At 49.4% G+C, this 23,314-nt stretch overlaps 9 protein-coding genes across 9 annotated transcripts; 4 read left to right on the forward strand and 5 right to left on the reverse strand.

Annotated features, from left to right (window-relative positions):
• Positions 1-138: 138 nt before the first annotated feature.
• Positions 139-4,609, forward strand: COCVIDRAFT_37951 (hypothetical protein; the record flags this gene model as incomplete). Its single annotated transcript, XM_014700975.1, has 4 exons — positions 139-191; positions 243-970; positions 2,999-3,003; positions 3,590-4,609. 4 exons carry the CDS (start codon positions 139-141, stop codon positions 4,607-4,609), a joined length of 1,806 nt encoding a protein of 601 aa, XP_014556461.1.
• A 1,601-nt stretch (positions 4,610-6,210) lies between these two features.
• On the reverse strand, positions 6,211-7,846 carry COCVIDRAFT_99896 (hypothetical protein; the record flags this gene model as incomplete). The annotated part of the gene is made up of 3 exons (XM_014700976.1): positions 6,211-6,432; positions 6,484-7,527; positions 7,589-7,846. 3 exons carry the CDS (start codon positions 7,844-7,846, stop codon positions 6,211-6,213), a joined length of 1,524 nt encoding a protein of 507 aa, XP_014556462.1.
• Positions 7,847-8,539: 693 nt separating this feature from the next.
• COCVIDRAFT_26802 (glycoside hydrolase family 51 protein) lies at positions 8,540-10,462 on the forward strand (the record flags this gene model as incomplete). The annotated part of the gene is made up of 5 exons (XM_014700931.1): positions 8,540-8,646; positions 8,735-8,929; positions 9,133-9,260; positions 9,308-9,396; positions 9,461-10,462. 5 exons carry the CDS (start codon positions 8,540-8,542, stop codon positions 10,460-10,462), a joined length of 1,521 nt encoding a protein of 506 aa, XP_014556417.1.
• Positions 10,463-10,535: 73 nt separating this feature from the next.
• On the reverse strand, positions 10,536-11,429 carry COCVIDRAFT_37955 (hypothetical protein; the record flags this gene model as incomplete). Its single annotated transcript, XM_014700977.1, has 1 exon — positions 10,536-11,429. The coding sequence occupies one exon, from the start codon at positions 11,427-11,429 to the stop codon at positions 10,536-10,538; it is 894 nt and encodes a 297-aa protein (XP_014556463.1).
• Positions 11,430-11,700: 271 nt separating this feature from the next.
• COCVIDRAFT_26804 (hypothetical protein) lies at positions 11,701-12,738 on the reverse strand (the record flags this gene model as incomplete). Its single annotated transcript, XM_014700932.1, has 1 exon — positions 11,701-12,738. One exon carries the CDS (start codon positions 12,736-12,738, stop codon positions 11,701-11,703), a length of 1,038 nt encoding a protein of 345 aa, XP_014556418.1.
• A 594-nt stretch (positions 12,739-13,332) lies between these two features.
• Positions 13,333-15,263, forward strand: COCVIDRAFT_26805 (hypothetical protein; the record flags this gene model as incomplete). Its single annotated transcript, XM_014700933.1, has 4 exons — positions 13,333-13,337; positions 13,390-13,552; positions 13,602-13,895; positions 13,944-15,263. The coding sequence occupies 4 exons, from the start codon at positions 13,333-13,335 to the stop codon at positions 15,261-15,263; spliced, it is 1,782 nt and encodes a 593-aa protein (XP_014556419.1).
• Positions 15,264-15,528: 265 nt separating this feature from the next.
• On the reverse strand, positions 15,529-17,393 carry COCVIDRAFT_99707 (hypothetical protein; the record flags this gene model as incomplete). The annotated part of the gene is made up of 4 exons (XM_014700978.1): positions 15,529-15,693; positions 15,755-17,132; positions 17,185-17,231; positions 17,283-17,393. 4 exons carry the CDS (start codon positions 17,391-17,393, stop codon positions 15,529-15,531), a joined length of 1,701 nt encoding a protein of 566 aa, XP_014556464.1.
• Positions 17,394-18,141: 748 nt separating this feature from the next.
• Positions 18,142-18,988, reverse strand: COCVIDRAFT_16157 (hypothetical protein; the record flags this gene model as incomplete). The annotated part of the gene is made up of 3 exons (XM_014700917.1): positions 18,142-18,509; positions 18,568-18,860; positions 18,969-18,988. The coding sequence occupies 3 exons, from the start codon at positions 18,986-18,988 to the stop codon at positions 18,142-18,144; spliced, it is 681 nt and encodes a 226-aa protein (XP_014556403.1).
• Positions 18,989-20,805: 1,817 nt separating this feature from the next.
• Positions 20,806-23,058, forward strand: COCVIDRAFT_26807 (hypothetical protein; the record flags this gene model as incomplete). Its single annotated transcript, XM_014700934.1, has 1 exon — positions 20,806-23,058. One exon carries the CDS (start codon positions 20,806-20,808, stop codon positions 23,056-23,058), a length of 2,253 nt encoding a protein of 750 aa, XP_014556420.1.
• Positions 23,059-23,314: the final 256 nt, after the last annotated feature.

Raw genomic sequence — 23,314 nt, forward strand, 5'->3', positions numbered from 1 at the left:
CGTTCTTACTGTACACCCACACTACTCTCACTTTGCCGGTCTAGCCCCGATCTATATCTCCAAGTATCTTCATTTACCCGAAAGAGCAATCTTACTCCAGCGTCTCACGTGATCGTACACTGAACTTCACTTTCCAAAATGGCTGCCAACTTTCTGCAAATGCTCGAAAATATGCAGCCGCGGTCTAAGCGGTGAGCACCAGTGGCCCAGATGGGCGGCCCTTTGCTGACATGTACACGAAGCACGATAGAGGATCTCATAAACTCTGATGATCAGCTCGCTGGCATGGACGGCATGGAACTCAGAGGCTGGACCCAGGCCAATCCCACTGCGCCTAGCCGTGACCTGAAAGATCCAGTGGGCCAAACTCTCCTCGCTGCATTCAATGGAGAATTCGATGCGCTACAAAATTATTGCGAGATGATGATTAAACAACTAGGCGGGGATGAAAACGCACGTGAGACTGTCAGACAGGACATGTACGCGAAGAGATGGGGTCCTGTCAAAACCCCTGTCTATGCAATATTACTACCAGCACTCCACATGCTCCCAGGAAAGAAGGAGGAGCTACTCGGAATAGTAAAGTACCTTGCCAATGATCTCAAAGTACCAGTCGACGGAAAAGACGTCCTAGGCTCCACAGCACTATTCTGGGCCATATCTACAAAGCCCTATGTACAACCAGAATTTGCGCAAATTCTCTTCGATGCAGGAGGTTCTGTCAACACCAAAAACAGATTCAATGCTACTCCAGCAAGCGAGATAGCGCAAGCAGATCTTCACGGCGATACTACCAAGAACGTGCAGATGATGAAGTGGTACATCGAGCATGGGGGTGATATCGAAAACAAAGATACTGACGGTATGAGTGTCAAGATTTTGGTCGAGATGATGAAGAAGAAGGTGCCGCAGATGGCCGAGGTTATTCAGAATGGGAGGGGACCGAGGAAAGAAGGGGATTGCACGACTTGTGGGAGGAGTCCCAAGGGTGAAAAGACGTTTCCGGCTTGTGCGAAATGTAAGAAGGCGAGGTATTGCTCGCAGGAGTGTCAGAAGGTGGATTGGAAGACGCATAAGAAGACGTGCGTTGCATCGTAGATGGTGAAACATTGGGAAATGAAGAGGTGGGGGAGGAGGCGAATCACGACGAGTACGCTTTGAAAGGACTACTATTTCTAGTACTGTTTTAGCATACTGCTTTTTCTTTTTTTCTATAAGCAAAACGGAGCTTCGTTTTCAGGTAGACCTCTCTTCGTAGCTAAAAACTCCGTTTTGTTACTAGATTAGTAGTATAGTCCACTACGTGACTAATACGTGACTAGAATTTGGGTAAAGATGTAACCCTAACTAAACATCCCCCCTCTTTTTTTTCATCTTAATCTGGGCAAAAGGTAAGTAGAGCTCCTCATGTCGAAGCTCTAAACCCAGAAGGGTAACAAAAAGCACACGGATAACGAATAACCGAAAATGCCATGAAGTCGCCTATCCAAGATGCGGGGATCGGCACATGTTGTGGGCTATACTATTACTTTGGTGGCTTTGTTGATTGATCTGACCGGTTGCGGAAGTTGTGTAGATCTGTTTTTCTAGGCCTGTCGGAATAGTCGGATGAAAGCTACCCCATAATATCAGTCAAAGTTACTTGTACAGCTAACATCACCCGAGGTATGTACAACCAATAACCGACCTGGAGACAACTCATTTGTCCTTTCACAAAGCTGCTATAGGTATTGGATGTCAAACCCTAGTGAAGATAAAACCAACCATTCATGTTTAAATACAAAACAAGTTTGTTACAGCTTTGAGGGGTATTACTAGTGGTACTTGTTCTGTGCTGACTGGTTGGCTGAGAAGGTCTACTGTTATTACTACTGTCGTACAAGTACAACCACACCAGCCCTTGACATCCGCTGGCTCCGTTCCCGTGTTACGTATATATAAGTACATCCTCTATGAAATCATCTTTGGCAACACCATAGCCAGTCTCGAGAAGGCAATTTGTGCTCCATTCACCAACGCAGTCAGAACCAAACAAGAATCAACGCTTGATCACAGCCTTCAACAATGTCGTCCCAAACTATCTACCCATCTCTATGCGGCAAGGTCATCGCAATTTCAGGTGCAGAATCGGGTATGGGTCTTGCAACTGCTAAACTGCTGTACCCGATGGGAGCCAAGCTCTCCCTAGCCGATATTAACAAAGCTGCACTACAGGAGGCAGCCAACGCTCTGAGAGCGTCCAACTCATCCGGTACCGACGACATCCTCACAACCGTTGTCGACGTCAGCTCTTCATCTCAAGTTGACAATTGGATCCAAGCCACAGTGGCCAAATTCGGCGCTCTCAACGGCGCGGCAAACTACGCTGGCATCTTCATCAAATCATCAAAGATTGTAGACACGACTGACGAAGAATGGGCGAAAATACAAAGTGTCAACCAAGATGGCACGTTCTATGCAGTGCGCGCGCAACTTCGAGTCATGAGTAAGCAAGGCACTGGAGGCAGCATCGTGAACACAGCAAGTCTCGCAGGCCTGGCTGGTCGCTTTGCATGTGCGCCTTACACAGCGAGTAAGCACGGTGTCGTTGGCATAACAAGAGTTGCGGCCAACGAGGTGGGGCACTTGGGAATCCGGGTTAGTGCCATTTCACCGTAAGTACGCTCGTTACTTTTGTCACGTATTGTTAGAACGTGCAAAGGCTGATGTGAGATGCAGAGGTGCAATCAATACGCCCATGTTCGCAACAGCTGCAACCCCAGAGATATTGACGGAGGTGGAGCATGGTATTCCTCTGAAAAGAACGCGCGGGCCCGAAGAGGTGGCGAGGTTGGCGATTTATTTACTAAGCGATGATAGCAGCTACTCCACGGGCGGGGTGCATGCTGTTGATGGAGGAGTATTGAGCTGATGGGGAAACTTGAATATCAACGGACGGAAGAGTCTGTTTGAGTACTCCGTTTTTTTTCGTGTCGATTTCTGGACTGATCTAGGTTAGTGGGAGTTGGTCAGCGTTGCGACTGGGAACGACCAGACTAGAGTAAAGAATGAAGGCGCTGTTATCCGTTGTATAGTAGTAGTATCGTAACAGCTATGTAAGGGTCACGTGACATGTCAGTTCTACCAGAAATCAACAGATACTTTATAGTCATATTGTAAAACCAGGTTCTCAGCTATATTCAGAGGCCTAGGGGTAACACTAGAGGAATCACCTACGTCTTCTACTACCTTCAAAATATACATTTTACTAGACGGGATGGCATTTCCAGCACCATTTTCCAAATGGAGCCTAGATCTGGTCAGCTACATACGAAAGATAGGATCGGACTGAACCGAACCTCCATTACATGCGAGAAGCGCGAGAATGTGGCGTCATATGGCAGATGCATGTAGATAGGATTGTATTTCGCATTATCATAATCCTAATGGAGTTTAAAAGTGGGGGCGGGGAACTCCTTCGAGCGTATCGTCATCTACAAAGCATCGACGTCATGTTTATAGCGTGCTTCCCCAGAATTCTGGACATCACCCCAGGAAAGTTTGTTTCAAGATACCCAAGGACCATTTTCTCAGGTAATCAATAATAAAGATGCGGCTGAACCCAAACGGCGACGCCGCCACCTTCCCCAAGCGCTCAGGTCTTCCGCACGTATCAGGCACCCCGAAAGGTAACGCCTGGTTCTGGGGCGGCGCCGACGAACTTGGCCGCTTGAACCTGCTCACCCCCGAACGAACCCTCACAACCGTACAAGAAAATGTCAAAACAGGCGATTCCATCTCTCTCGATCTCCCCCTTAATGTCCCTGGCCCAGCTCTCTTCGGCCGCCTGGGGCTCAAACACCGCATCCGATCAGCTGTCAAAGGCGCATATGACGACGAAGTATCGTACAACACGCAAAGCAGCACCCAGTGGGACGGCTTCCGCCATTTTGCCCACCCAACGTACGGATGCCACTACAATGGCGTTTTGTCAGATGACATCATGACAAATGTGAATGATGACGGGGAAGACGGCGAGGACGCCCCTGAGCCATCGCGTAAACTGGGTATAGATGCTTGGGCAAAGAAGGGAATCATTGGACGCGGCGTACTTCTCGATGTATGGACTTGGTCGCAAAAACAAGGCAAAGAATACGATCCCTTTACTCGATACGCCATCACAGCTGAGGACTTGAAGGCGTGTGCAAAGAGCCAGGGGACCGAGTTGCGCACAGCGGATATTCTCCTAGTTAGGACAGGATGGCAGGAAAAGTATAACGCGTTTTCTGCGGCTGGAAAGGTGGATTTGGCTGCGCTGGCGCTGGATAAACATTTCTATGTGGGACTGGCGTCGGATGAGGAGATGAAGGATTTCTTGTACGATGGATATTTTGCGGCGGCTGCGACGGATTGTGTGGGATTTGAGGTTTGGCCGCCACCGACTTGGGATGGGAGTTTACACGCTAATATGCTTCCGCTGTGGGGGATGCCGATTGGTGAGCTTTGGAACTTGGAAGAGCTGACGAAGAGGTGCGAAAAGGAGGGGAGGTGGACTTTCTTGCTTGTGAGTAAGCCGAGTGATGTACCGGGCGGTGTAGCGTGTGTGCCGAATGCTGTGGCAATCTTCTGAAGGGTTGGAGACGAGTGTAAGTTTATGAATGATCAGTTGAGAGATCCTATATCGTTGTATAAGCTTGAGGCGTATATGTCTTTTGATTTGGTTTTTGGATACATTGTAGTGCGATATCTGTTATAAATTCCAGTACCACAGTTGTAGTAACCCCATACATCACCCTAAAGCCGAATGCTTTGAGAAACTGCTGCTGAAAAAGCTTCTACCTCATCACCAGACCCTCTCAAAATACCACATAAAGAACAGATTGCTGTGCCCCTTTCGGTCGTCGGGAACCCTTCAAATACACGCTCGCACTAACCGCCTCAATAAGATCAGCCCGCCATCCCACTTCTGTTGTCTGCAGTCTGGTTCAGTTTCCTGATCTCGCGCCATTGTTCAGTAGCTTGGGTAAAGGAAAACATTAGCGGGACCGTCTGCTCTACTATGTGGAACAACTAGATACGCGGATGCTCATTTTTATAAACCCACTCTCTCTCGATGGCTGTAGCGTAGTCGTCCTTCGATCGTCTCGCCTCACTGAAGAATTTGGCTGTCATGGCGACAATTCCTGCACATGCAGTAGTCCATTTGGATCAATTCGTGCCATCTTTTACCTTTTTATGAAGAGATTGAAATCTCAGGAAAATCCTTAGTCCCAGCTTGAACTATTTTGTGGGATTAAGTATTTCACTTCTGCCAAATACACTGACGAAGTTCCATGAGTGGGCTGGCCATAATGGCGAGATTCATCGGGTTCAAGTTGGATAGCAGCATTGGGTTGTTTTCGATTCATTGGAGGCTAACACGATATTGTAATGTGACCGCCAAAGGAAGGATGCAATCGCGAAGGATAATGTTTGTGAGTAGGAAAGCTAGTAGGGTGCGAAATGAAGAGAGAAGAAGATGCTGTTATGCTGCTAACCGTGCATAACTAGATACATCACGCCCGATAAGTATATATCCCCGTGCACTTTGTATGTTCACGCTGGGTCATTTACTATTCCGCTGTGGGTCAGCATTAGCAGAGGACGCGTGGGGGCTGCCAAGCATTGACGTCATTCAGCCAAATTTGCTCATGTCAGATCAACCGCAGCTCCAAAGCATAACAAATACTCACCCAGTTCACGCATACCAAAACGGCCTGACCAACGCATCCCACAGAAACAGCTTCATCGTATTCGATACCCCACCTCGGGCTATTCTAACCCATGGGCTATAATGCATTGCCCGTGTGACCATGCTGGGATGAAGTAAGCATCTCTCCGATGCATATCCTGTAGACGCGTCGGACCGACTTCCTTATTTGGCCAAATCGTATTTATCCTGGTGGCTTGCACTGCCCATCCATTCGGTTATGCCGTGCCAGCTATCACCTAGCGTAACCATGTTTTTCGAGTGTGAGCGGGTAATTTTGAATCTCGTTCTCTGGAAAATGATATCCGGGTATATTACGCAAACATGAAAACGGCATCACGAACATACACAAAGAGAGCATTTCTGCTCAAGAAAGTTGCGCTAATGCGTTCATTATGCTTCCAGGTTCTGTCTTCTCATGCTGTCGATATGCTAGAAGCAATATCAAGATACAATAACCCAACTCAAGCACATTGTTGCATCTAGTGCTTTGACTCAATTACATTCTCTGCGTGGGAAATAGATCCCTGCTTCGCAGCAACCTCTTCGACGCGACGATCGATATCTGGCACGAAGTCGTGCTTGTTCATTCCAGGTACGAAAAGCGGGGCGTTGGTGAAGAGGTACTTCATCTCTTCAAGCGGGCGCTTAGCAGTCTCGGGAAGGAAGCAGTAGAAGAAAATGGCGTTGGTCAGATTGCAAATCTAATATCTGGTTAGTTTTCAATCGATAATGAATCGTAAAGGAATACTTACGACGAAGAGCAGGTAGAACCTCCAGCCAACATCTGCCATGCCAACTCCAGTGGTCTGTCCGATCATGGTGTTGAATGCAAAAGAAGTCATAGTAGCAATGGAAACACCCTTGGAACGGGTCTTAGTATCGAAAATCTCGGCGGGAATGATCCAGGAGAGCGGTCCACATGTGGAGCTGAAGCAGAAGTTGTACGCCCAAGTGACAACAATGAAGCCCCATGCGGCGGCGGCATTTCCACTGCTACCGGGTGGGAAAACAGCCAACATGACGGTCGCGATGATGAAAGTAACGCAGTTGCCGAGATTGCCGCCGATAAGAGTCCAGCGGCGTCCCAATCGATCGATGAAAGCAATGCAGAGTGCTTGTCCGCAAAGAGCGAGAACCGAGGAAATGGCCTGGTACTTGAGGGCGTCGGAGCCGTTGATACCAATTTGAGCGTAGATCTTGACGGAGTAGTACTGGATAGCCGAAACACCAGTCATTTGAACGGATGCCTGGATAGCGCAGGCGAGGAAGAGACGGCGGAAGCACGACCTGTCCCTGAAGAGCTCGCCATACGACTTGGCCGAATTCTCGCGCTCGAAGCTAATGGCTTCTTGAATCTGCTGGTACTCTGCCATGACCCATGCATCTGACTCGTTACCGTTTGCATGGAGCTTCGCCAGGTTGCGAAGACCCTGCTCGCTTTTGCCTTTGCTGATAAGCCATCTGGGCGACTCGGGGAAGACCATGATGAGTGCGGCTAGAAAGACGGCTGGAACGACTTGGATACCAAGCGATGTGCGCCATTGGCCGTTGTCATTGTCTGCAAAGCCGACATCACATCCATAACTGATCCAGGCTGCTGCAAGTGCACCAATGCCCAACATGAACTGCACGAGAGCTGTGACTCGTCCACGAATACTGGGGTGGACCAGCTCTGATTGGTACATGGGAACAATCATGACGAGGAAACCAACACCAACACCAGCAAGGGCGCGTCCGGCATAGAGATAAGATAGCCCTTGTGCGCCAGTTTGTAGTGCACCACCGAGGATAAAGACCTAATTTTGCGCTTTCAGTTAGCAAAATTCATGTGCTATAGAAGCTTTTGACAATCCTTACCAATGCACCGATCAGAATGGTGAGTCGACGACCAAGCCTGTCACCAGCGGGACCGGCGAAAAAGGCGCCAAAGAAAGCACCACCAGTGAAAACTGACACAACTGCTCCCGTTTCATCTTCTGTGGGGTTGAACTCTGCATTGAAGGCTGGTGAAGAAATGACTTGGGCAATGACACCAAGATCGTAACCGTACAGCAACGAACCAAGCGATGCAAACAGGCCCACAAGGAACTGGTACACTTTGGGAGGGAGCGCCATGGCGACTGCAGCTGGGGTTGAGAGGACTGCAGGAAGGTTGAGAGCGGTGGGTAAGTCAGGCCAACGCGCAGTCTCCCTGGCTCTTTATACTGGGCACATTGCCGTGCTTCTGCCAGGCTGGTATCACCCCATGGCTGTCCAAGTCTGGGGAACGCATGCAAGCGACTATACTCCACCATCTCCACAAATGGCGGGGGTATTGACTCGACTCCGCGTTTATTACCTCCGCAACCCGCGTGCTGATCCCTGTCACAGCGGTTGTCGGTGCTATGACCGAGGCTCGGTTCAAATCAAACCGATGTATACATTCGGCGCCAGTCCAGATAGGTAATCATCTGCACTCGGAGGCCTGAATTGGGAGATACATCATTCCACCACTGGTGGGATATGTCTTGGCTGCCCGAACCTAAGCACGGGTGGTTTACTTCAAACGGCCCAAGTGCAGCGTGTGCCAGACGTGTGATGCGACGATGCGTGCAGCCTAAATTCCACGAATGAGCATGCCATTTTGTGCCGGAGGCGCCAGCTGGCTTTGTACTAGAGCCCGCGCCTAGTTGGAAACCACATGCTACGCCATGAAGCTTTCTATGACCTCGAGCAGGTCGTACCACTATCAACTTGCAATTGAAAACTTGGACTTCGTCTTCTTTGCTCCTGTCATCACCTCTAGGACAATTGCCGGCTTTATCCATCATGGCGTCCTTTACCAGAATCGAAGAGAGCGAAACCCCCTCCATCTCCATCAACCCCTCCCACAAGGTCGCTAAGATCAATGACAACCTTTATGGTGGATTTACCGAGTAAGCTTGACAATGGCGCCCTATCGGCTTGGGGTTTTCGAAATATGCATTTCTTTGTTTTTCCCTCGGCTAACAAGCCACGCACCAGGCACATGGGCCGATGCATATACGGCGGCATTTACGATCCCGGCAACCCTCTCTCAGACGAGCGAGGTTTCCGCAAAGACGTCATTGAGGCTTTCAAAGAACTCAAAGTGCCTGTGGTGCGTTACCCAGGTGGAAACTTTGTTGCAACGTATCATTGGCTTGATGGCGTTGGACCAAAAGAGAATAGGCCTAAGAGGTAAGACCATCATCGTATTCACTAGTGTCTTGCCTGAGCCTCGGTCGGCAATCCTACAGTCAACAAAATCTTCCATGTGTCAACAAAAGACCATTTGGTTGTTTCAGGTCCGCTTACAGGGTCCATTACCCTGTGGAGATCTACCACCCAGCATTTCGGGAGAGTGAACCCCAGAGAGAATATTGGGACTAATGCGGCGCCAGGCCTGAGCTTGCATGGATCGGCATCGAGCCCAACACCTTCGGAACTGATGAGTTCATGCAATGGTGCGAAGAGGTCGGCACAGAGCCTTATCTTTGCTTGAACTTTGGCACTGGCACTTTGGACGAAGGTATGCAATAAAGTGGATCTACTATCACACCTGGCTGATTTCAACAGCTCTTGGATGGCTTGAATACTGTAACTCGGACCGAGATACATACTACGCCAACCTTCGACGCAAGAATGGCCGCGAAAAGCCTTACAACGTGCGTTAGCTCCAGACGGTGCGAGTCGTGGCTTGCATTAGCAGTCTGCTAACTTTAGTGATAGGTCAAGTACTGGGCTCTCGGAAACGAGTGCTGGGGCCCATGGCAAGTGGAGCAGATGACCAAAGAAGACTACGCTAAGAAGGCTTACCAATGGGCCAAGGCATTGAAACTTCTCGACCCAACCATCACCACCATCTTGTGTGGAGAGACTGGCTACTCATCTTGGGACTACTATGTGCTAAACCAATGCGTCAAGTTGGATGTTCACGGCCTCAGTGGCGACATGACCAAGAGCCTGATTGACATGCACTCAATCCACATCTACACTGCAGACAAGGAGCACCTCCCCAACGCCACAGCCCCCCGCGCAGCCGAGCGAGCAATCCAAATGGCATCCAGTCTTATCGACCTCGCCCGCATTGAAAACAACGTACCGGAAACCGTGCCCCGTCAAACCATCTGCTTCGACGAATGGAACGTCTGGGACCCCGTGCGTGCCCCCGGTGAACAGGGTGCAGAAGAGAAGTACACCCTCTCCGACGCTCTGGCCGTAGCGAACTTCCTCAACGGATTCATCCGTCAGGCAAAAGATGTTGGCATGGCTACTGTGGCACAGAGCGTCAACGTTATCTCTCCGCTCATGACTACCAAGGAGGGTCTTGTCAAGCAAACAACTTGGTGGCCCCTTCTCCTTTTCTCAAAGTACATGCGTGGTCACACTATCGCCCTTAATGTGCGTACACCCGAGTACACTGGCCGCACGAATCCTAAGTGGATCCGCGGTACCATTGAGACACCGTATTTGGACTGCAGTGCTGTGCTTAGTGATGATGGGTTCGTTAACCTTGCTGTTACGAATATACACGAGACACGGGACTTCGAAGTCGATATCCCTGGGCTAAAGGCGGACAAGGTAGAGGTTCATACAGTTACCGGGGAGAACATTGGAGTTGTGAATACGAATGGGGAGCAGAAAGTGGGGATTAAGGAGAGTAGTTGGGATGGAAAGGGCAAGTTTACATTTGGAAAGCATTCGTTTACGCTACTCCGATGGAAGGCTTAGCTTCGAATCATCATGACTGGATATGCAAATAGACAATATCATTAGATTTTCTTGCGAAAAAAGGGTAATCAAACTACCACTCCCCAGTATCCATGTACTTCTTCACCATCAAAAGTAGCATATCTCTATATTCCCTCAGCACATCCGCGTACACAAACAAAAAGTACGACCCAACGATTACCGATCCCGGCAACAAAATCAGCAGCACAAAATACTGCACCATACCCCACCACGCACTCTCTAACCCCTTCCGCATAGCCTTTTCCTCCTGCACAACCGGAAACCCCTCCTTCGGCGCCTCCGACCCCAAAAACCCACACAAAGCCTCCCATCCCACCTCCCCATCCATATCAAGCTCCAGCAGCCGCTCTTTAGGAACCGCACTCCTCACTTCCTCATAATGTTTTTCGTAGGCAGCTTTTGAAGCGGGCCCGCCATACTGATTCGCACTATGCACTTTAAACGCCGAATGCACGAGCTGCATCAGGGGCGCAAGTTGGGTAAGATTGAATTGGCGACAGAAAGTGAATAAGCGCCATGTATCCAGGCACCAGATACTTTCCCGCATGCTATCTTCCCAGTCTGCATAGTTGCGGAGAGTTAAGATGACTTTGGCGTCGGGATATGCTTCTATTAGGTCTTTTGCGAAGAGGCAGCCTGGGAGGTCGGCTACGACATCATAGTCTGCGAGGAGTTTGTCAAAGTCTTGTTTGCCGTATGGTGCTTGGTTGCGTTGGTGGGCAGGCCGATCTGAAGGGGGGAGTAAGGTGAGGTTTATTGCTTCTTGCCAGAGGGCGAGGTCCGAGGGGTTGGACAGCACGTTGCGCATTTGGTGGGGGGTGAAACCTAATTTGCGGAGGGCGAGAGTGATGGTTGTTGTGCCGGTGCGGCACATGCCCAGCACGAGGATGCGCATGGGCTTCTTGCGCACGCGGGAGGTGGTGTCGATTAATCTTTGAGTCGCCATTATTGCTTTGATTGTGTGTTGAATGGGAGTTTTGAGAAGAGAAGGGGAGGTTCCAATGGATTTGGTATGCCGAGAGATGAAGAGACGTGGTGGGTATAGAGGTGCGGCGGCGTGGTTCCGGATTAGGCTAATTAGCGGCATGTCGGGTGAACAGGGCCGCATGTGCGAGCCGCAGGTCTGGGACGCCTAGTTCGCCACTCGGTAGCGGGATCGAGGGTGTATGCTATTCCAATTCGTTTATAGAATGATGGACTAATAAAATACATCCAGTTCAGGACCGGCCCGTGAGCTGGGTCTGCCATTTCGAAATGTACATGGACGTCAGCTCGTACATTTCTATCGTATACGGTGACTCTGGATCCTCCATATGCCGTAGTTTATACGCCTGGTTTGCCCAATCCGTGGCAGATTGCCAGTTCTCCAATTTGGCAAAGCTGAGGGCGGCGATCCGGTAAGCTCTCGCATAGTAGTCGGCAAGGCCCTCTGCTTGTACAAGCTGGGCAAGCTGAACGCTCACTTCAGCACTCTTGCGGGCATATTCCACTTCGGCCTTGGTCTTTGGAGGATCTTGGAATAGCTGACTATCAAATTTATCAAAAGCGTTTTTGATAGTGACGCGACGGTTATCGCTGGCCTCACTGGCTGCGCGTTTCTGAGCACATGCTTCGCACTGGCATTTGAAGCCATATTGATCAAGCAGCTTCTGTCGGTCCTCTTGAGCAAGCAAAAGCGAAATGTAAGAGACGGAGAACTCTTCTCCAGCCTTGATCTTCCGGCTGGCAAAGACGATGTGCTTATTGAGCTTCTCGCTCCAGTAGTAACTTGTGTTTGGTCGACACGAGTGGTTGATGCGAGCGATTCTAGGAAACAGACTGAATTTGTCGCCGGTATTGTACGCATTCGTGCGGAATATGGTCCCCACTGTCTCTAACTGCGTGTTCACCGTACCGTTGGCATAATAAGACAGTGCCAAGACCTGCTCTTGTGCGCTGGTCGAAAGCGTTTTGAATTCGTCGTGGACGAGTTTTGCAACAGCAGCCATGGGATTCTCGCCTCCCTTTGTGAGTTTGGACCGACTGATCCTGATGACGGGCGATTCGCGCATGATAATGTCACCGATGTCAAGATCGCGCATGGCAAAGACACCCAAGCCTTTTCCATTGACGGGCTCGACTACATAGACGTCTGGAGGCCCACTGCAGATGTGACGTAGAAGATGGTTGGGTGCGTGGTGGTTCGAGCATGTTGCACTATAGGCAAGCGCGGAGAATGGAAAAAAGACAGCGACAGAGGTCGATTTGACGAACATTGTGACTTTTGGAGGAAATCGAAAAACTGAGTAAAGAGAAATAAGCAATGGGTGTTTTGAGCTTTTACAGGCTTACCGTGATAGCACACAAATACTAGAGTTTGAAACGGGTTTCGTTTGGTCAATTGTGCAACATGACACTCGCGCAGAACCATACTCAGCCATGTTACGAAACGCGAAAGACTAGAAATCTCTGAGACGGTATTACGCGTCTTTGATCGGCATTCGTAGTGTCGTAGTCCTGTGAGTATGGTGACCATCAAAGGGGGTGTTCCGAAGAGCGGAAGCGCGCCGCCCCGCAGCACGGATAGTACATACAGCGTACGTAGTACTAACGCTCGGCGCAAGTAAGGTGCGCTCGGGGTGAAGATAGCCCTTCTGGTTCACACATGCAGCATCTTGTTGATGATAAGAGGTTAGAACAGTATCAACTTTTGACGAAAAATCCCCGGGCCGACAACAGATGTCATCCGACAACCGTTGCCGCGATCGCAGCTTCCCCGCGCTTGTGGGGCAACCAGCCGTTGTTTAACATGGCCGTCGCGGGGATACAATGCCCCTCCTCCAACTTTCTCCAGAAAATTATCAGACACCATGGTGTAAGTATAGACTATCTCGGTGCTGCATAAAACGCTCTCTAACCTTGCCTAGATACACTGCGTCTTTTGCCTTTTTTGAGGCCCTTTGGGAGTATGGCGTTAGTCATGTCTTTGTCAACCTCGGATCCGACCATCCTTCGATTATCGAGGCCATTGTCAAAGGCCAGAATGAGGCCAAGGGCCAATTCCCCAAAATTATCACGTGCCCAAATGAGGTAAGTAGCCTACATGCAGCCAAGGTTACACAATGGCTAATATGGTTAGATGGTTGCTCTGTCCATGGCCGATGGATATGCGAGGTTGACGGGCAAGCCCCAATGTGTCATTGTCCATGTCGATGTTGGAACACAAGGTCTTGGAGCTGCCGTGCATAATGCTTCGTGTGGACGCGCACCTGTTCTCATCTTTGCCGGCCTGTCCCCATTTACCATTGAGGGTGAGATGCGTGGGAGCAGGACCGAGTATATTCATTGGATACAGGATGTGCCAGACCAGAAACAGATTGTGGAGCAATACTGCAGATATACGGGCGAGATAAAGTCTGGAAAGAATGTCAAGGTGTGCTAGACTGCGACATGGAATGCGGAAACGCTAACAACTGCATAGCAAATGGTCAACCGCGCCTTGTCCTTTGCCATGAGCGATCCAAAAGGGCCGGTGTATCTGTACGGCGCGCGCGAGCCTATGGAGGAGGATCTGACCCCATACAAGCTGAAAAAGGACTACTGGGCACCCGTCGAGCCAGCTGCACTTCCTCCCAAAGGCGTCAAAGCAATCGCCGAAGCTCTGGTTAAGGCCCAGGAACCTCTTATTGTGACTGGCTACTCTGGCAGAAATCACGAAGCAGTGAAGGAGCTCGTCCGACTAGCAGACAATATCAAAGGCATCCGCGTGTTGGATACAGGAGGCAGTGACATGTGTTTCCCAGCAAACCACCCGGCGTGGCTGGGTCTGCGCTACGGTAATGACCCGGCCATCAAAACAGCCGATGTCATTCTAGTACTCGACTGTGATGTACCATGGATTAACACACAGTGTCATCCTAAAGAAGACGCGAAAATATTTCATGTCGACGTTGATCCGCTCAAGCAGCAGATGCCTGTCTTTTATCTCAACGCCGTTCAACGCTACCAAGCCGATTCGTACACGTCTCTGAACCAGCTGAACGAGCACCTAGAGTCTGCTTTCAAAGAACAGCTCACCAGTCAGCTCTTTGATCAGCGATGGTCGGCCTTGCAAGAGTCATACAAGAAGAAACTCCAAGGCATCGCTAGCGAAGCCAAGGTTGATGACAAGGGCCATTATGGCACATCTTACCTTTGCTCCCAACTGAAGAAGCAATGCCCAGAAGATACAATTTGGGCCATCGAAGCCGTCACTCAAACCGGCTTTGTCGCGGACCAGATACAAGCGACGTTGCCCGGATCATGGATAAACTGTGGCGGCGGAGGTCTTGGATGGTCTGGTGGCGGTGCCCTGGGTATCAAGCTTGCGACCGACTATGAAGGCAAGAAGCAATTTGTATGCCAAATTGTTGGCGACGGCACATATCTCTTCTCTGTGCCTGGTTCCGTCTACTGGATCTCCCAGCGCTACAAGATTCCCGTTCTCACCATTGTGCTCAATAACAAGGGCTGGAACGCCCCACGCCGTTCCATGCTGCTCGTCCACCCTGACGGCGAAGGCTCCAAAGTCAGCAATGAAGAGCTCAACATCAGCTTTGCGCCCACACCTGATTACTCTGGCATCGCCAAGGCGGCAAGTGGTGGCGAGATATGGGCTGCGCACGCGAGCACAGCTGACGAGCTGGGCAAGCTTCTCCCGGAAGCTATCAAGTCGGTGTTGAGCGGTACTTCGGCCGTGTTGGATGCTCATCTCGAGGGACCAGAAGGAAAGTATGGAGGCGGCAAGGGTCGCCTGGGTTGAGGAACTTGTCTTTATTCCTGCAGTCAATATGGCATTGATTGTGGAATATGTGAGCACATAGGATCAATTAAGACCGAAAGGTAAGGTGGGTGATGTTGGGACATGTGTCAAGGAACATGGTCATGTATTATCCCTGTATACAACTCTATCTAAATCCTGCTCGTTGCATGCAAGTTGTCTATCTCTTGGATCCGACCATATCGTGTCCTTTTGATTAATCGGGAGTAATGATAGGAGCACTCTCATTATGGATATGGTACTAAGTTCATAACGGCGTAGTTCCAGTGGCATTGGATAGCTTTGCAAGAGCGATCCACGGATTGGGCTCTTCAACCTCGCATACCGTGTTCGCAGGCGGAAGGGTTCCGTCACGCATATATCGCTTTTCGTGCTCGGAAACACACTTGGTCGACTGGAAGTGTGAAGTATGCTGTGAAAACCAGTCAGTCAGTATCCCCAAAAACGAAATCTTGAGTGAAGGGAGAACTTACACCGACGTTATCAAAGACCAGTAAACCCGAACCAGGAAACTCTCCGTTCATCTTCCTCGCCGCGGATAAAGGCGTAACAGGATCCGCAACTGACGATACAAACAAAATAGGCGTATACGTCCCATTCACCTTCGGCACCCCATCAAACCGCTGACTCTCAGGCGCCCTCACCTGCATCTGGCTGCAAATCGGTCCACTCAGCGCGGCAATATGCAACCCACCATACCTACTCTTCTCATGCATCCCCTCCACAAACCCCTTATACGCTTCAAACTCCGTGTAATTCGACCGCCCATCCGAATCCAAACACACAACTAGCGCCCGTCCCATGCGCTCATCGTAAGTCGGACTAAAACTATTAATCTGCGCCTTAAGCGTAATACTAGACAAAACCGCTACATCGCGATTCTGCAAAGCAAGAAGCCAGTAATCCATCAACACCACAAACGCCGGATTGAGATAATACAGCGAAGCAAAAACCTGACTCGTGATATCCGTCCACTGCAACACATACGGCGTCGGCGCCAGCGCACCAGGCACTGTCAACGGATTCCTCGCATCCGGAATCGCCTGGGCGACCGCAAAAGGGTTTTGCTTGAGCTCTTCAAGCAGCGCTTCGTAGCGATCTTGGATAACGCGGGCAGACGAGGCGTTTTGGTGGAACAAGCAGAGTGCGGGGCCTGCGTCGAAACATTGTTGGAAGAAGTAGCCCGCGGCTTTGTCGCTGTCGTCTGTGGCGGTTTCCCAGCCGCCGTTGTAGTAGTCGGCCAGGTCGAGCACGCCGTCTATAATCATCCTGCCCACGCGTGAGGGATAGAGACTGGCGAAGGTGGGGCCCAGGATGGAGCCGTAGCTTATACCGTAGTACCAGAGTTTGGCGTCTTCGGGTGCTTTTCCGGTATCGGTGGCGCGGAGCTGGATGTAGTGTAGCATGTCTTGTGCTGTGGCGACGGTGCTGGCGTAGCGTGCGGTGCCGTTCACGCTGTACATGTCTGAGCACCATTTTCCGTAGCCGAGGAGAGATTGGTGGTGGGTTTTTAGTGCTTTTTCAGAGGTTATGTCTGCGAGGCCTAGGGGTTCCTCGAGGATGGCGTTGCGGGTTTGGAAGGAGTAGCCCGGGAAACAGTCGCTGGATGGTTCGCTGTTGTTTATGCCGCGGGGGTCGATGCCTACGAGGGAGTAGTCGGTCCCGATTTTGGCTTCGATTAAGGCGGAGCCCGAGAGGATCATGCTGACGGATGAGCCGCCGGGGCCGCCGGGGTTGACGAGGACTTCTTGTGCATCGGGTGTTGGGCCGGGTTTCTTGATGATGGCGATATTGAGGATGCCGGCGGTTTTGTTGGCGTAGTCGCGTGGTACTTCTAGCAGGGCACAAGTACTGGCAAGGTCAATTGGTCTTTGTTCTTCTCGAAAGATTGGAATGCTCATACAAGTTGTTATAACATGGGGACCAAGCAAGCGATGGGCTTGCAGTCAACTGTGTATGTGTAAGTCTCCATCGATTTTGACACTAGCAGATGAGACCTACTTCGGAGAAATCATAAACCATGCTGGTATTCCCTCTTGCATTCAAAGGGGAGCCGAGGCTCAACGGCAAGATGGTAGCAATTGCTGTTGCATACCGTATGAACGCTTTCATGATGTGTCTAGTCTCTCAAAAGTGCGAAAGATCGTATGATGGTAGATGTTAGAATATAGCAAGAAATTACTTCATCTTCTTATACATGTCTACCCTTTTCAAGGAAGCCAACTGTATGGTCGCCGACTGATGCAATAGGCTGCATTTTGGCCCCTACTATACACCAGAATAGCAAGTGCATTGCAACAAGCAAGCCACTATGTTCAACCCTGCTCCGCATCAAGGCTGTGTCTTTTTTTCTGCAGATTCTCTTCCGAATGCAGTAATATTACTGCATTTTATTAAAGCCACTACCCCGACGCTACTGCTGGGGCCCTACGTCTTGGCCATGCTACTTTCCAAATCAGGTCTAGTGCAATGGCGGTGCTTGGGGTAGTGGCACGCCTCGTGTGTGTATGCAGCGTTCCGCGAATCTTACAGGAAGCATTTTGAATTGCTACCAAGAGCAGTGAGGTCAATCGTCTGATGCATGCTTAACGTAATAATGCTTAACTCAGGGAGAGATCAAGTTGGTCAAACGATTATTGTAAGATAGTCCTAGCAGCTCGTAAGCGGTACTACTGTGAAATACCGGAACCAAGAAAAACAGTAGGAACAGACAGGTAGTCAAAACAGTAGTAGTATGAGGATGGATTTGGAGGAGCTGCTGAACAGCCGGGCTGACTACTACTAAAAAAAATCCCTCGATGCGTTGTACCTTATCACTAGGTCACCTGCCTTCGATAACAAACTTCCCCGATGAACAACACTATGAAAAGTAACTTCTTGTTAGCTTCGGACCCTCCTCTGATGATGTTGGCTGATTGCTCATGTATATCCAGGCGCTCAACGGATGATCGAGAACGCCATGAGACCTGAAGGTAGTGAAATTATCAAGCCTCTTGTCGATGCGTTCGATTTCCAAGTGGTCCTTTTCAACGATAGCTCTGATAGCTCTCACATAGTTGTTGAGCTCAAGAGGCTCATTATAGATGCCCTGCATGTTTAAATAGTGCTCGCGCAGCTCGTGTATGCTAGCCGTGGAACTGGTGGAACATTCTGCCATGCTTGTATTTCGGGGCCTATGCGATAAGATGAGGGCGACAAGAGTGATAACGAAAGCCAATAACTTAAGGCCTATAGTTTTCAATTTTAGCTCTGATCTGCTGTATTAGAACATGTGTTGAGTACTCACAAAGGTCTAACCGTACAGAAAAACGCTGCACTTCACGGTTGAACCGATTTCCCTTGGTTCCCTCCTTGGGCAGGTCGTGGGAGGGCCACATGGTCATGACGGATGCTTTGGTGTATTGAGGTGTTGATGGTAGGCTTACACGTTCACTTTTGGGTTGCTCGTAAGGGGGTGGATTGGAGTCGCTAGATATAGTGAATGGTTTTGGCATCGCATCAAGGCCGGTGTTGGTAAATTTGTTGAGTAGTGATATTATGAAAATATGCGAAGAATGATGAGAGATAAGCTCTGGAGTGCTAGTCGAGATAGTAATGCTAGTAACAACGCGATGAACGATGCAGATCTTCGAGCTTCTGATATTAGCTTGGATCTCCAATCTCGGAACACATATATCAAATACTTACAGAATGTTATGCGTGCCCATGGGATCGCGCTTCACAGTTGAAACAAATTGTTCGTGGCTTCCCGTAGGTATGTAGTTGACAGGATGACATGTGGTTGTGCTGCTTAAGCCAAGATATGCGTTGTGGATTTATAGGCTGGTTGTATGGGTGTTGTCGAGGTATGAAAGAACAGTTGAGATGCGGCGAGGGAGCAATGCCTTTAAGTCGCTGCTTAGGCGACAGCAGTAATCAAATGACGTTAGGTCAAGGGAAGAGCGGAGGGCTAGTCGAGAAGGTGCGAGAGCACGGCATGAGGAAGGAGAGAGTGTGAGATGGAAAGCTCCATAGATTATCATGTCACGAAGATGAGCAGTACCTTCTCTGGTAACGAATTTGCATAAGACTAGCATATAGCAGTTTTGTACTGCTTGGCCTTACATTGGAGGAAATGTTGACATATTTAACCGTTCTCTGACGAAGTCTCAACCGCGACGTTTCGGGGCTTGCAATTGTTCTATCACAATCACTTAATACCAGAGAACAAAATGTTGCACAGCGGCCGAAAATGATGATATCACGATCATCTTGAAAAACCCACCTCATGTTTGAAGTGCGAATCAAACCAGCCTGATTTCTAGATAAATTAGCTACCAAAAGAAACAAAAGGTAAAGCGTGTTCTAGCAAAATATAAGTTAGCGAAAGATTTTCCGGAAAGTCTAATCAGTAGCAGAAATGAAGATAGTACACAGATTTTTCTCAGTATGGTATGAACGGCGCCTAAATTGTGTATCGCGTGTGCAGCAAGGTATTATGCATCAACGGACATTGCTTTCAGTTGCGATCTAGCAACCTCACTCATTCATCTCACGGTAAGACTAGTTTGCAGTCACTTCGAACAAGCTGATGCACGTCCAGTGTGGGGGGTAAAAAATCTTGCTGCTATCCAAGTGTTTTTTGACCGCAAGTTGAAATCGTTACGGAACTCATGCCAAATAATATCATGTTATCAGTACTATGTACATGCCATTTCACTTACCATACACTACTTTACGAGCATTATACTATTATAAAAATTACAGCAAGCAGCATCATACTATTAGATCCTCAACATCACAATGATAGGTCGTCATTAGCCTTGTGACAGTTTTATGAAGATGATTCATGCAACGCCGCCACGCTGATCGGTCCTGGTGGTTCTGAGCTGCCGGCTACACATCCAGCAAAATCATTGCAGTTTAATTTAAACTGCGAAGACCAGGGAGTTAAGCATACGGTTGGGCACTTGTGGCTGCTGTCAAAAATACGCGATACGGTCACATGGTTCTTTTCATTCGGGGTTCACCCGGTTGCGGCGTGGTGAATCATTAGCCCTGCGCCACATTGTTCAATTGGCCTATTTGACGTTACACGGCAGCACGTTCGCTCTTTGAGCAAAACAAGGCTGGAGCCTGATCTCGAACCCCACCTCACCACCACTTCTCCATGATGGAGAACAAAATATGCCACTTCTTTGTCGCTGGACGCTGCTTGAACGGGGAGCAGTGTAGATTCCAACATCCTGATACGGCACCTACTCATCTCTCTCCGGAACGCAAAGCGAAACTTATCAGTCGCTCGCACTCGGGCGGCTTCGTTCCAAAAACGAAGATACCTTGCAGGTTCTTTCTCCAAGGTACATGTACCAAGGGAAACTCCTGTACCTTTGAGCATTCAAACCTGGCTACATCTACAGCCACAGCCTTCCTTCCCACATCCAGGGACAGTAGGTCAAGCATACCGTGCATATACTTTCAAAGAGGTATCTGCAAAACGGGAGAGCTATGTCCCTACAGTCACGACATTCAAGGCAATCGTGCTATGTCGAAGACGCTGTCGGACCACAGGCCCATCACGGATATTGGCCTTGCTGCATCCACTTGGGCCTACTCCAATAGCTCCCTCAGTGAGCATGATGAAATCAAAATACCAAGGAACATTGGAGGGGCTAACGTGGTTTTTGCTGATGGGGCCTCTGTTTCCTCAGTCTCTTTGATTTCGGACTTCTCCGCCGTGTCCACATCCGATCTATCTCAACACACATCCGTTCAAGATGTAGTAGACCACTTGAGTAGCATGGGCTTTGCACAAGCAACTCCCGATTGTGTTCGCTTCAAATACATTCCGGAAAAGCTCCACAAGACAGCTGTTATTAAAGTCCGTGATCCAGACTTTGCCAACAATCTTCTCCAGTGCCTTGGGGATAGCCCTATTCGCCTCAGAGATGCGGAAGTTCACATGTCGAAGATGCAACTTGGAGGGGAGACAGAATCCGGTATGAATCGACTCCAGCTTACTAGTGTTACATGTTCATGGTTCAATCCTTCCAAGGTGGCGTATCTCCAATATGAGACGGATTGGAAAGCGAAGCAGGCACTCAAACGCATCAAAGACTTGGACTCAAACCAACTCATGGGAAGGAAGCTCGATGTCATGTACCAACCAGTCCGGTCCTTACAAGTGGGTAATCTTGATGTGAACACGAATGAAGCTGGACTTCGGCGCTTTCTTCCTTCTCCACAGCCCCTTAACGTGACTTGGGGGCCTAAATCTCACATATTGACTGCAAAACAGCTAGAGGAAAAAGCCCTCATGGAACTTCGATGTCACGGTACCCTCTTAGGAGAGTGTACCCCCAGTTCCCAAAAGGGGGGAAGTAGAACGAAAATTATCGCCAAGTTCAGCGAAACAGAGGCAGCCCGTAATGCAGTCAAGAAGATGCACGGAACCCGCCTCGATACAAGCTCGAACGATAAGATGCAAGTCACTCCTCTTGTGTCCATTAAATTGTCGGTCTCTTCTCGAATCCTAGCAGCCATTCAACCACGGCTCAATTCTCTTGTTGACCAGACATGGCAAACGGATTACGTTCAGATCAAAAGCTACGAAGGTCCAGGCAAACAATATACCCAAATCCGCATTTTTGGTCAGTCCAGAGAACCAGTCGCTAAGGCCAAGTCGGCCGTGGAGAAGCTCCTTGCGGGCCAGATCGTCGCCGACGGAAATGGCCCGATCACAGAACCGTCATATTTTAGACCTTCATCAAAGAGCTTTCTGGACGATCTTGGAGCCGCAAATGGTGTTTTCATACACCAGGATCTGCGTCGATCGGTTCTTCGACTATACGGAGACGACACGGGTATCGAACAAGTCAAACGCGCTCTGGTGGCAAAATGTGCAGAGCTCAAGGAACATTCCCACACTGTCATTCTTGATCCCGAGGCTCTGGCTTTTGCCCTCAAAGGGGGATTTCGACAAATTGTCGCTGCTCTTGGAAAGGACAAAGTGAAGCTAGATATCATCAGCAATCCGAAGCGAATCATCGTCGAAGGTTCCACAAAAGATGTGGCCCAGATACAGGAAATCCTCACATGGTCTGCATCTCCTTCGTTGGAAACACAAATCTCTGGGCTCTCCATCAGCGTTGACTCCCCCGAGCTATTGTGCCCGGTCTGCTTCACCCCACCGGAAGAACCTATCAAGACATCATGCGATCACTTCTATTGCAGTTCCTGCCTCGTGTCGCAGTGCACGTCTGCCGATTCTTTCCCGCTAAAATGTCTTGGGGAGGGCGCTGTCTGCGGATCTCCAATAACTCTTGATGATGTGAAGAAAGTTCTTTCTAGGACTGAATACGATAATCTTCTTCAGACATCCCTGACCTCATATCTTCGCAGTCGAACAACCAAATTCCAATACTGCTCTACACCAGACTGTGACCGCTTCTACAGAATCTCAAAGACTACAAACCCTCGAATCTTTGACTGCGACGGCTGCCTTAGCTCGATCTGCACGAGCTGCCATCACAACCCCCACGATGGGATCACATGTGAAGCCAACAAAGCCCTGATCAAAGCTGCTTTGGAGGGAGATGAAGAACTCGCTCAGTGGAAAAAGAATAATGATGTGCGAGACTGCCCCAAGTGCGGGGTGCCGATTGAGAAAGCGTTTGGTTGCAATCACATGGAGTGCATATCGTGCCGGACCCACATTTGCTGGTTCTGTATGAAGACGTTCGATAGAGGGCAAGATACCTACAAACACATGGAGCAGACACACGGCAATATTGCTTGAGGGATGACAATTCAATGTAGGTCGTGAATTAAGAGCATAGATTGGATCTCTTGCTATTTGAAAACCATAGCTGGTGATGGCTTCTTTTCTTACAGTCTATGAAGACGATGGAAAATCTGCTGGAACACAATGATTGGCTCTTCCAAAGTCCTATCAAATAAATTGTTTAAGATCATCCACTAAGTCTGTCCATATGACAGAGTGTCTGAGACACATTGTGTGTATACATAGCATTCTTTGATCAAGGTCAATCCAT

This window comes from Bipolaris victoriae, assembly GCF_000527765.1.
Source record: "Bipolaris victoriae FI3 unplaced genomic scaffold scaffold_44, whole genome shotgun sequence".
Lineage (NCBI taxonomy): Eukaryota > Fungi > Ascomycota > Dothideomycetes > Pleosporales > Pleosporaceae > Bipolaris > Bipolaris victoriae.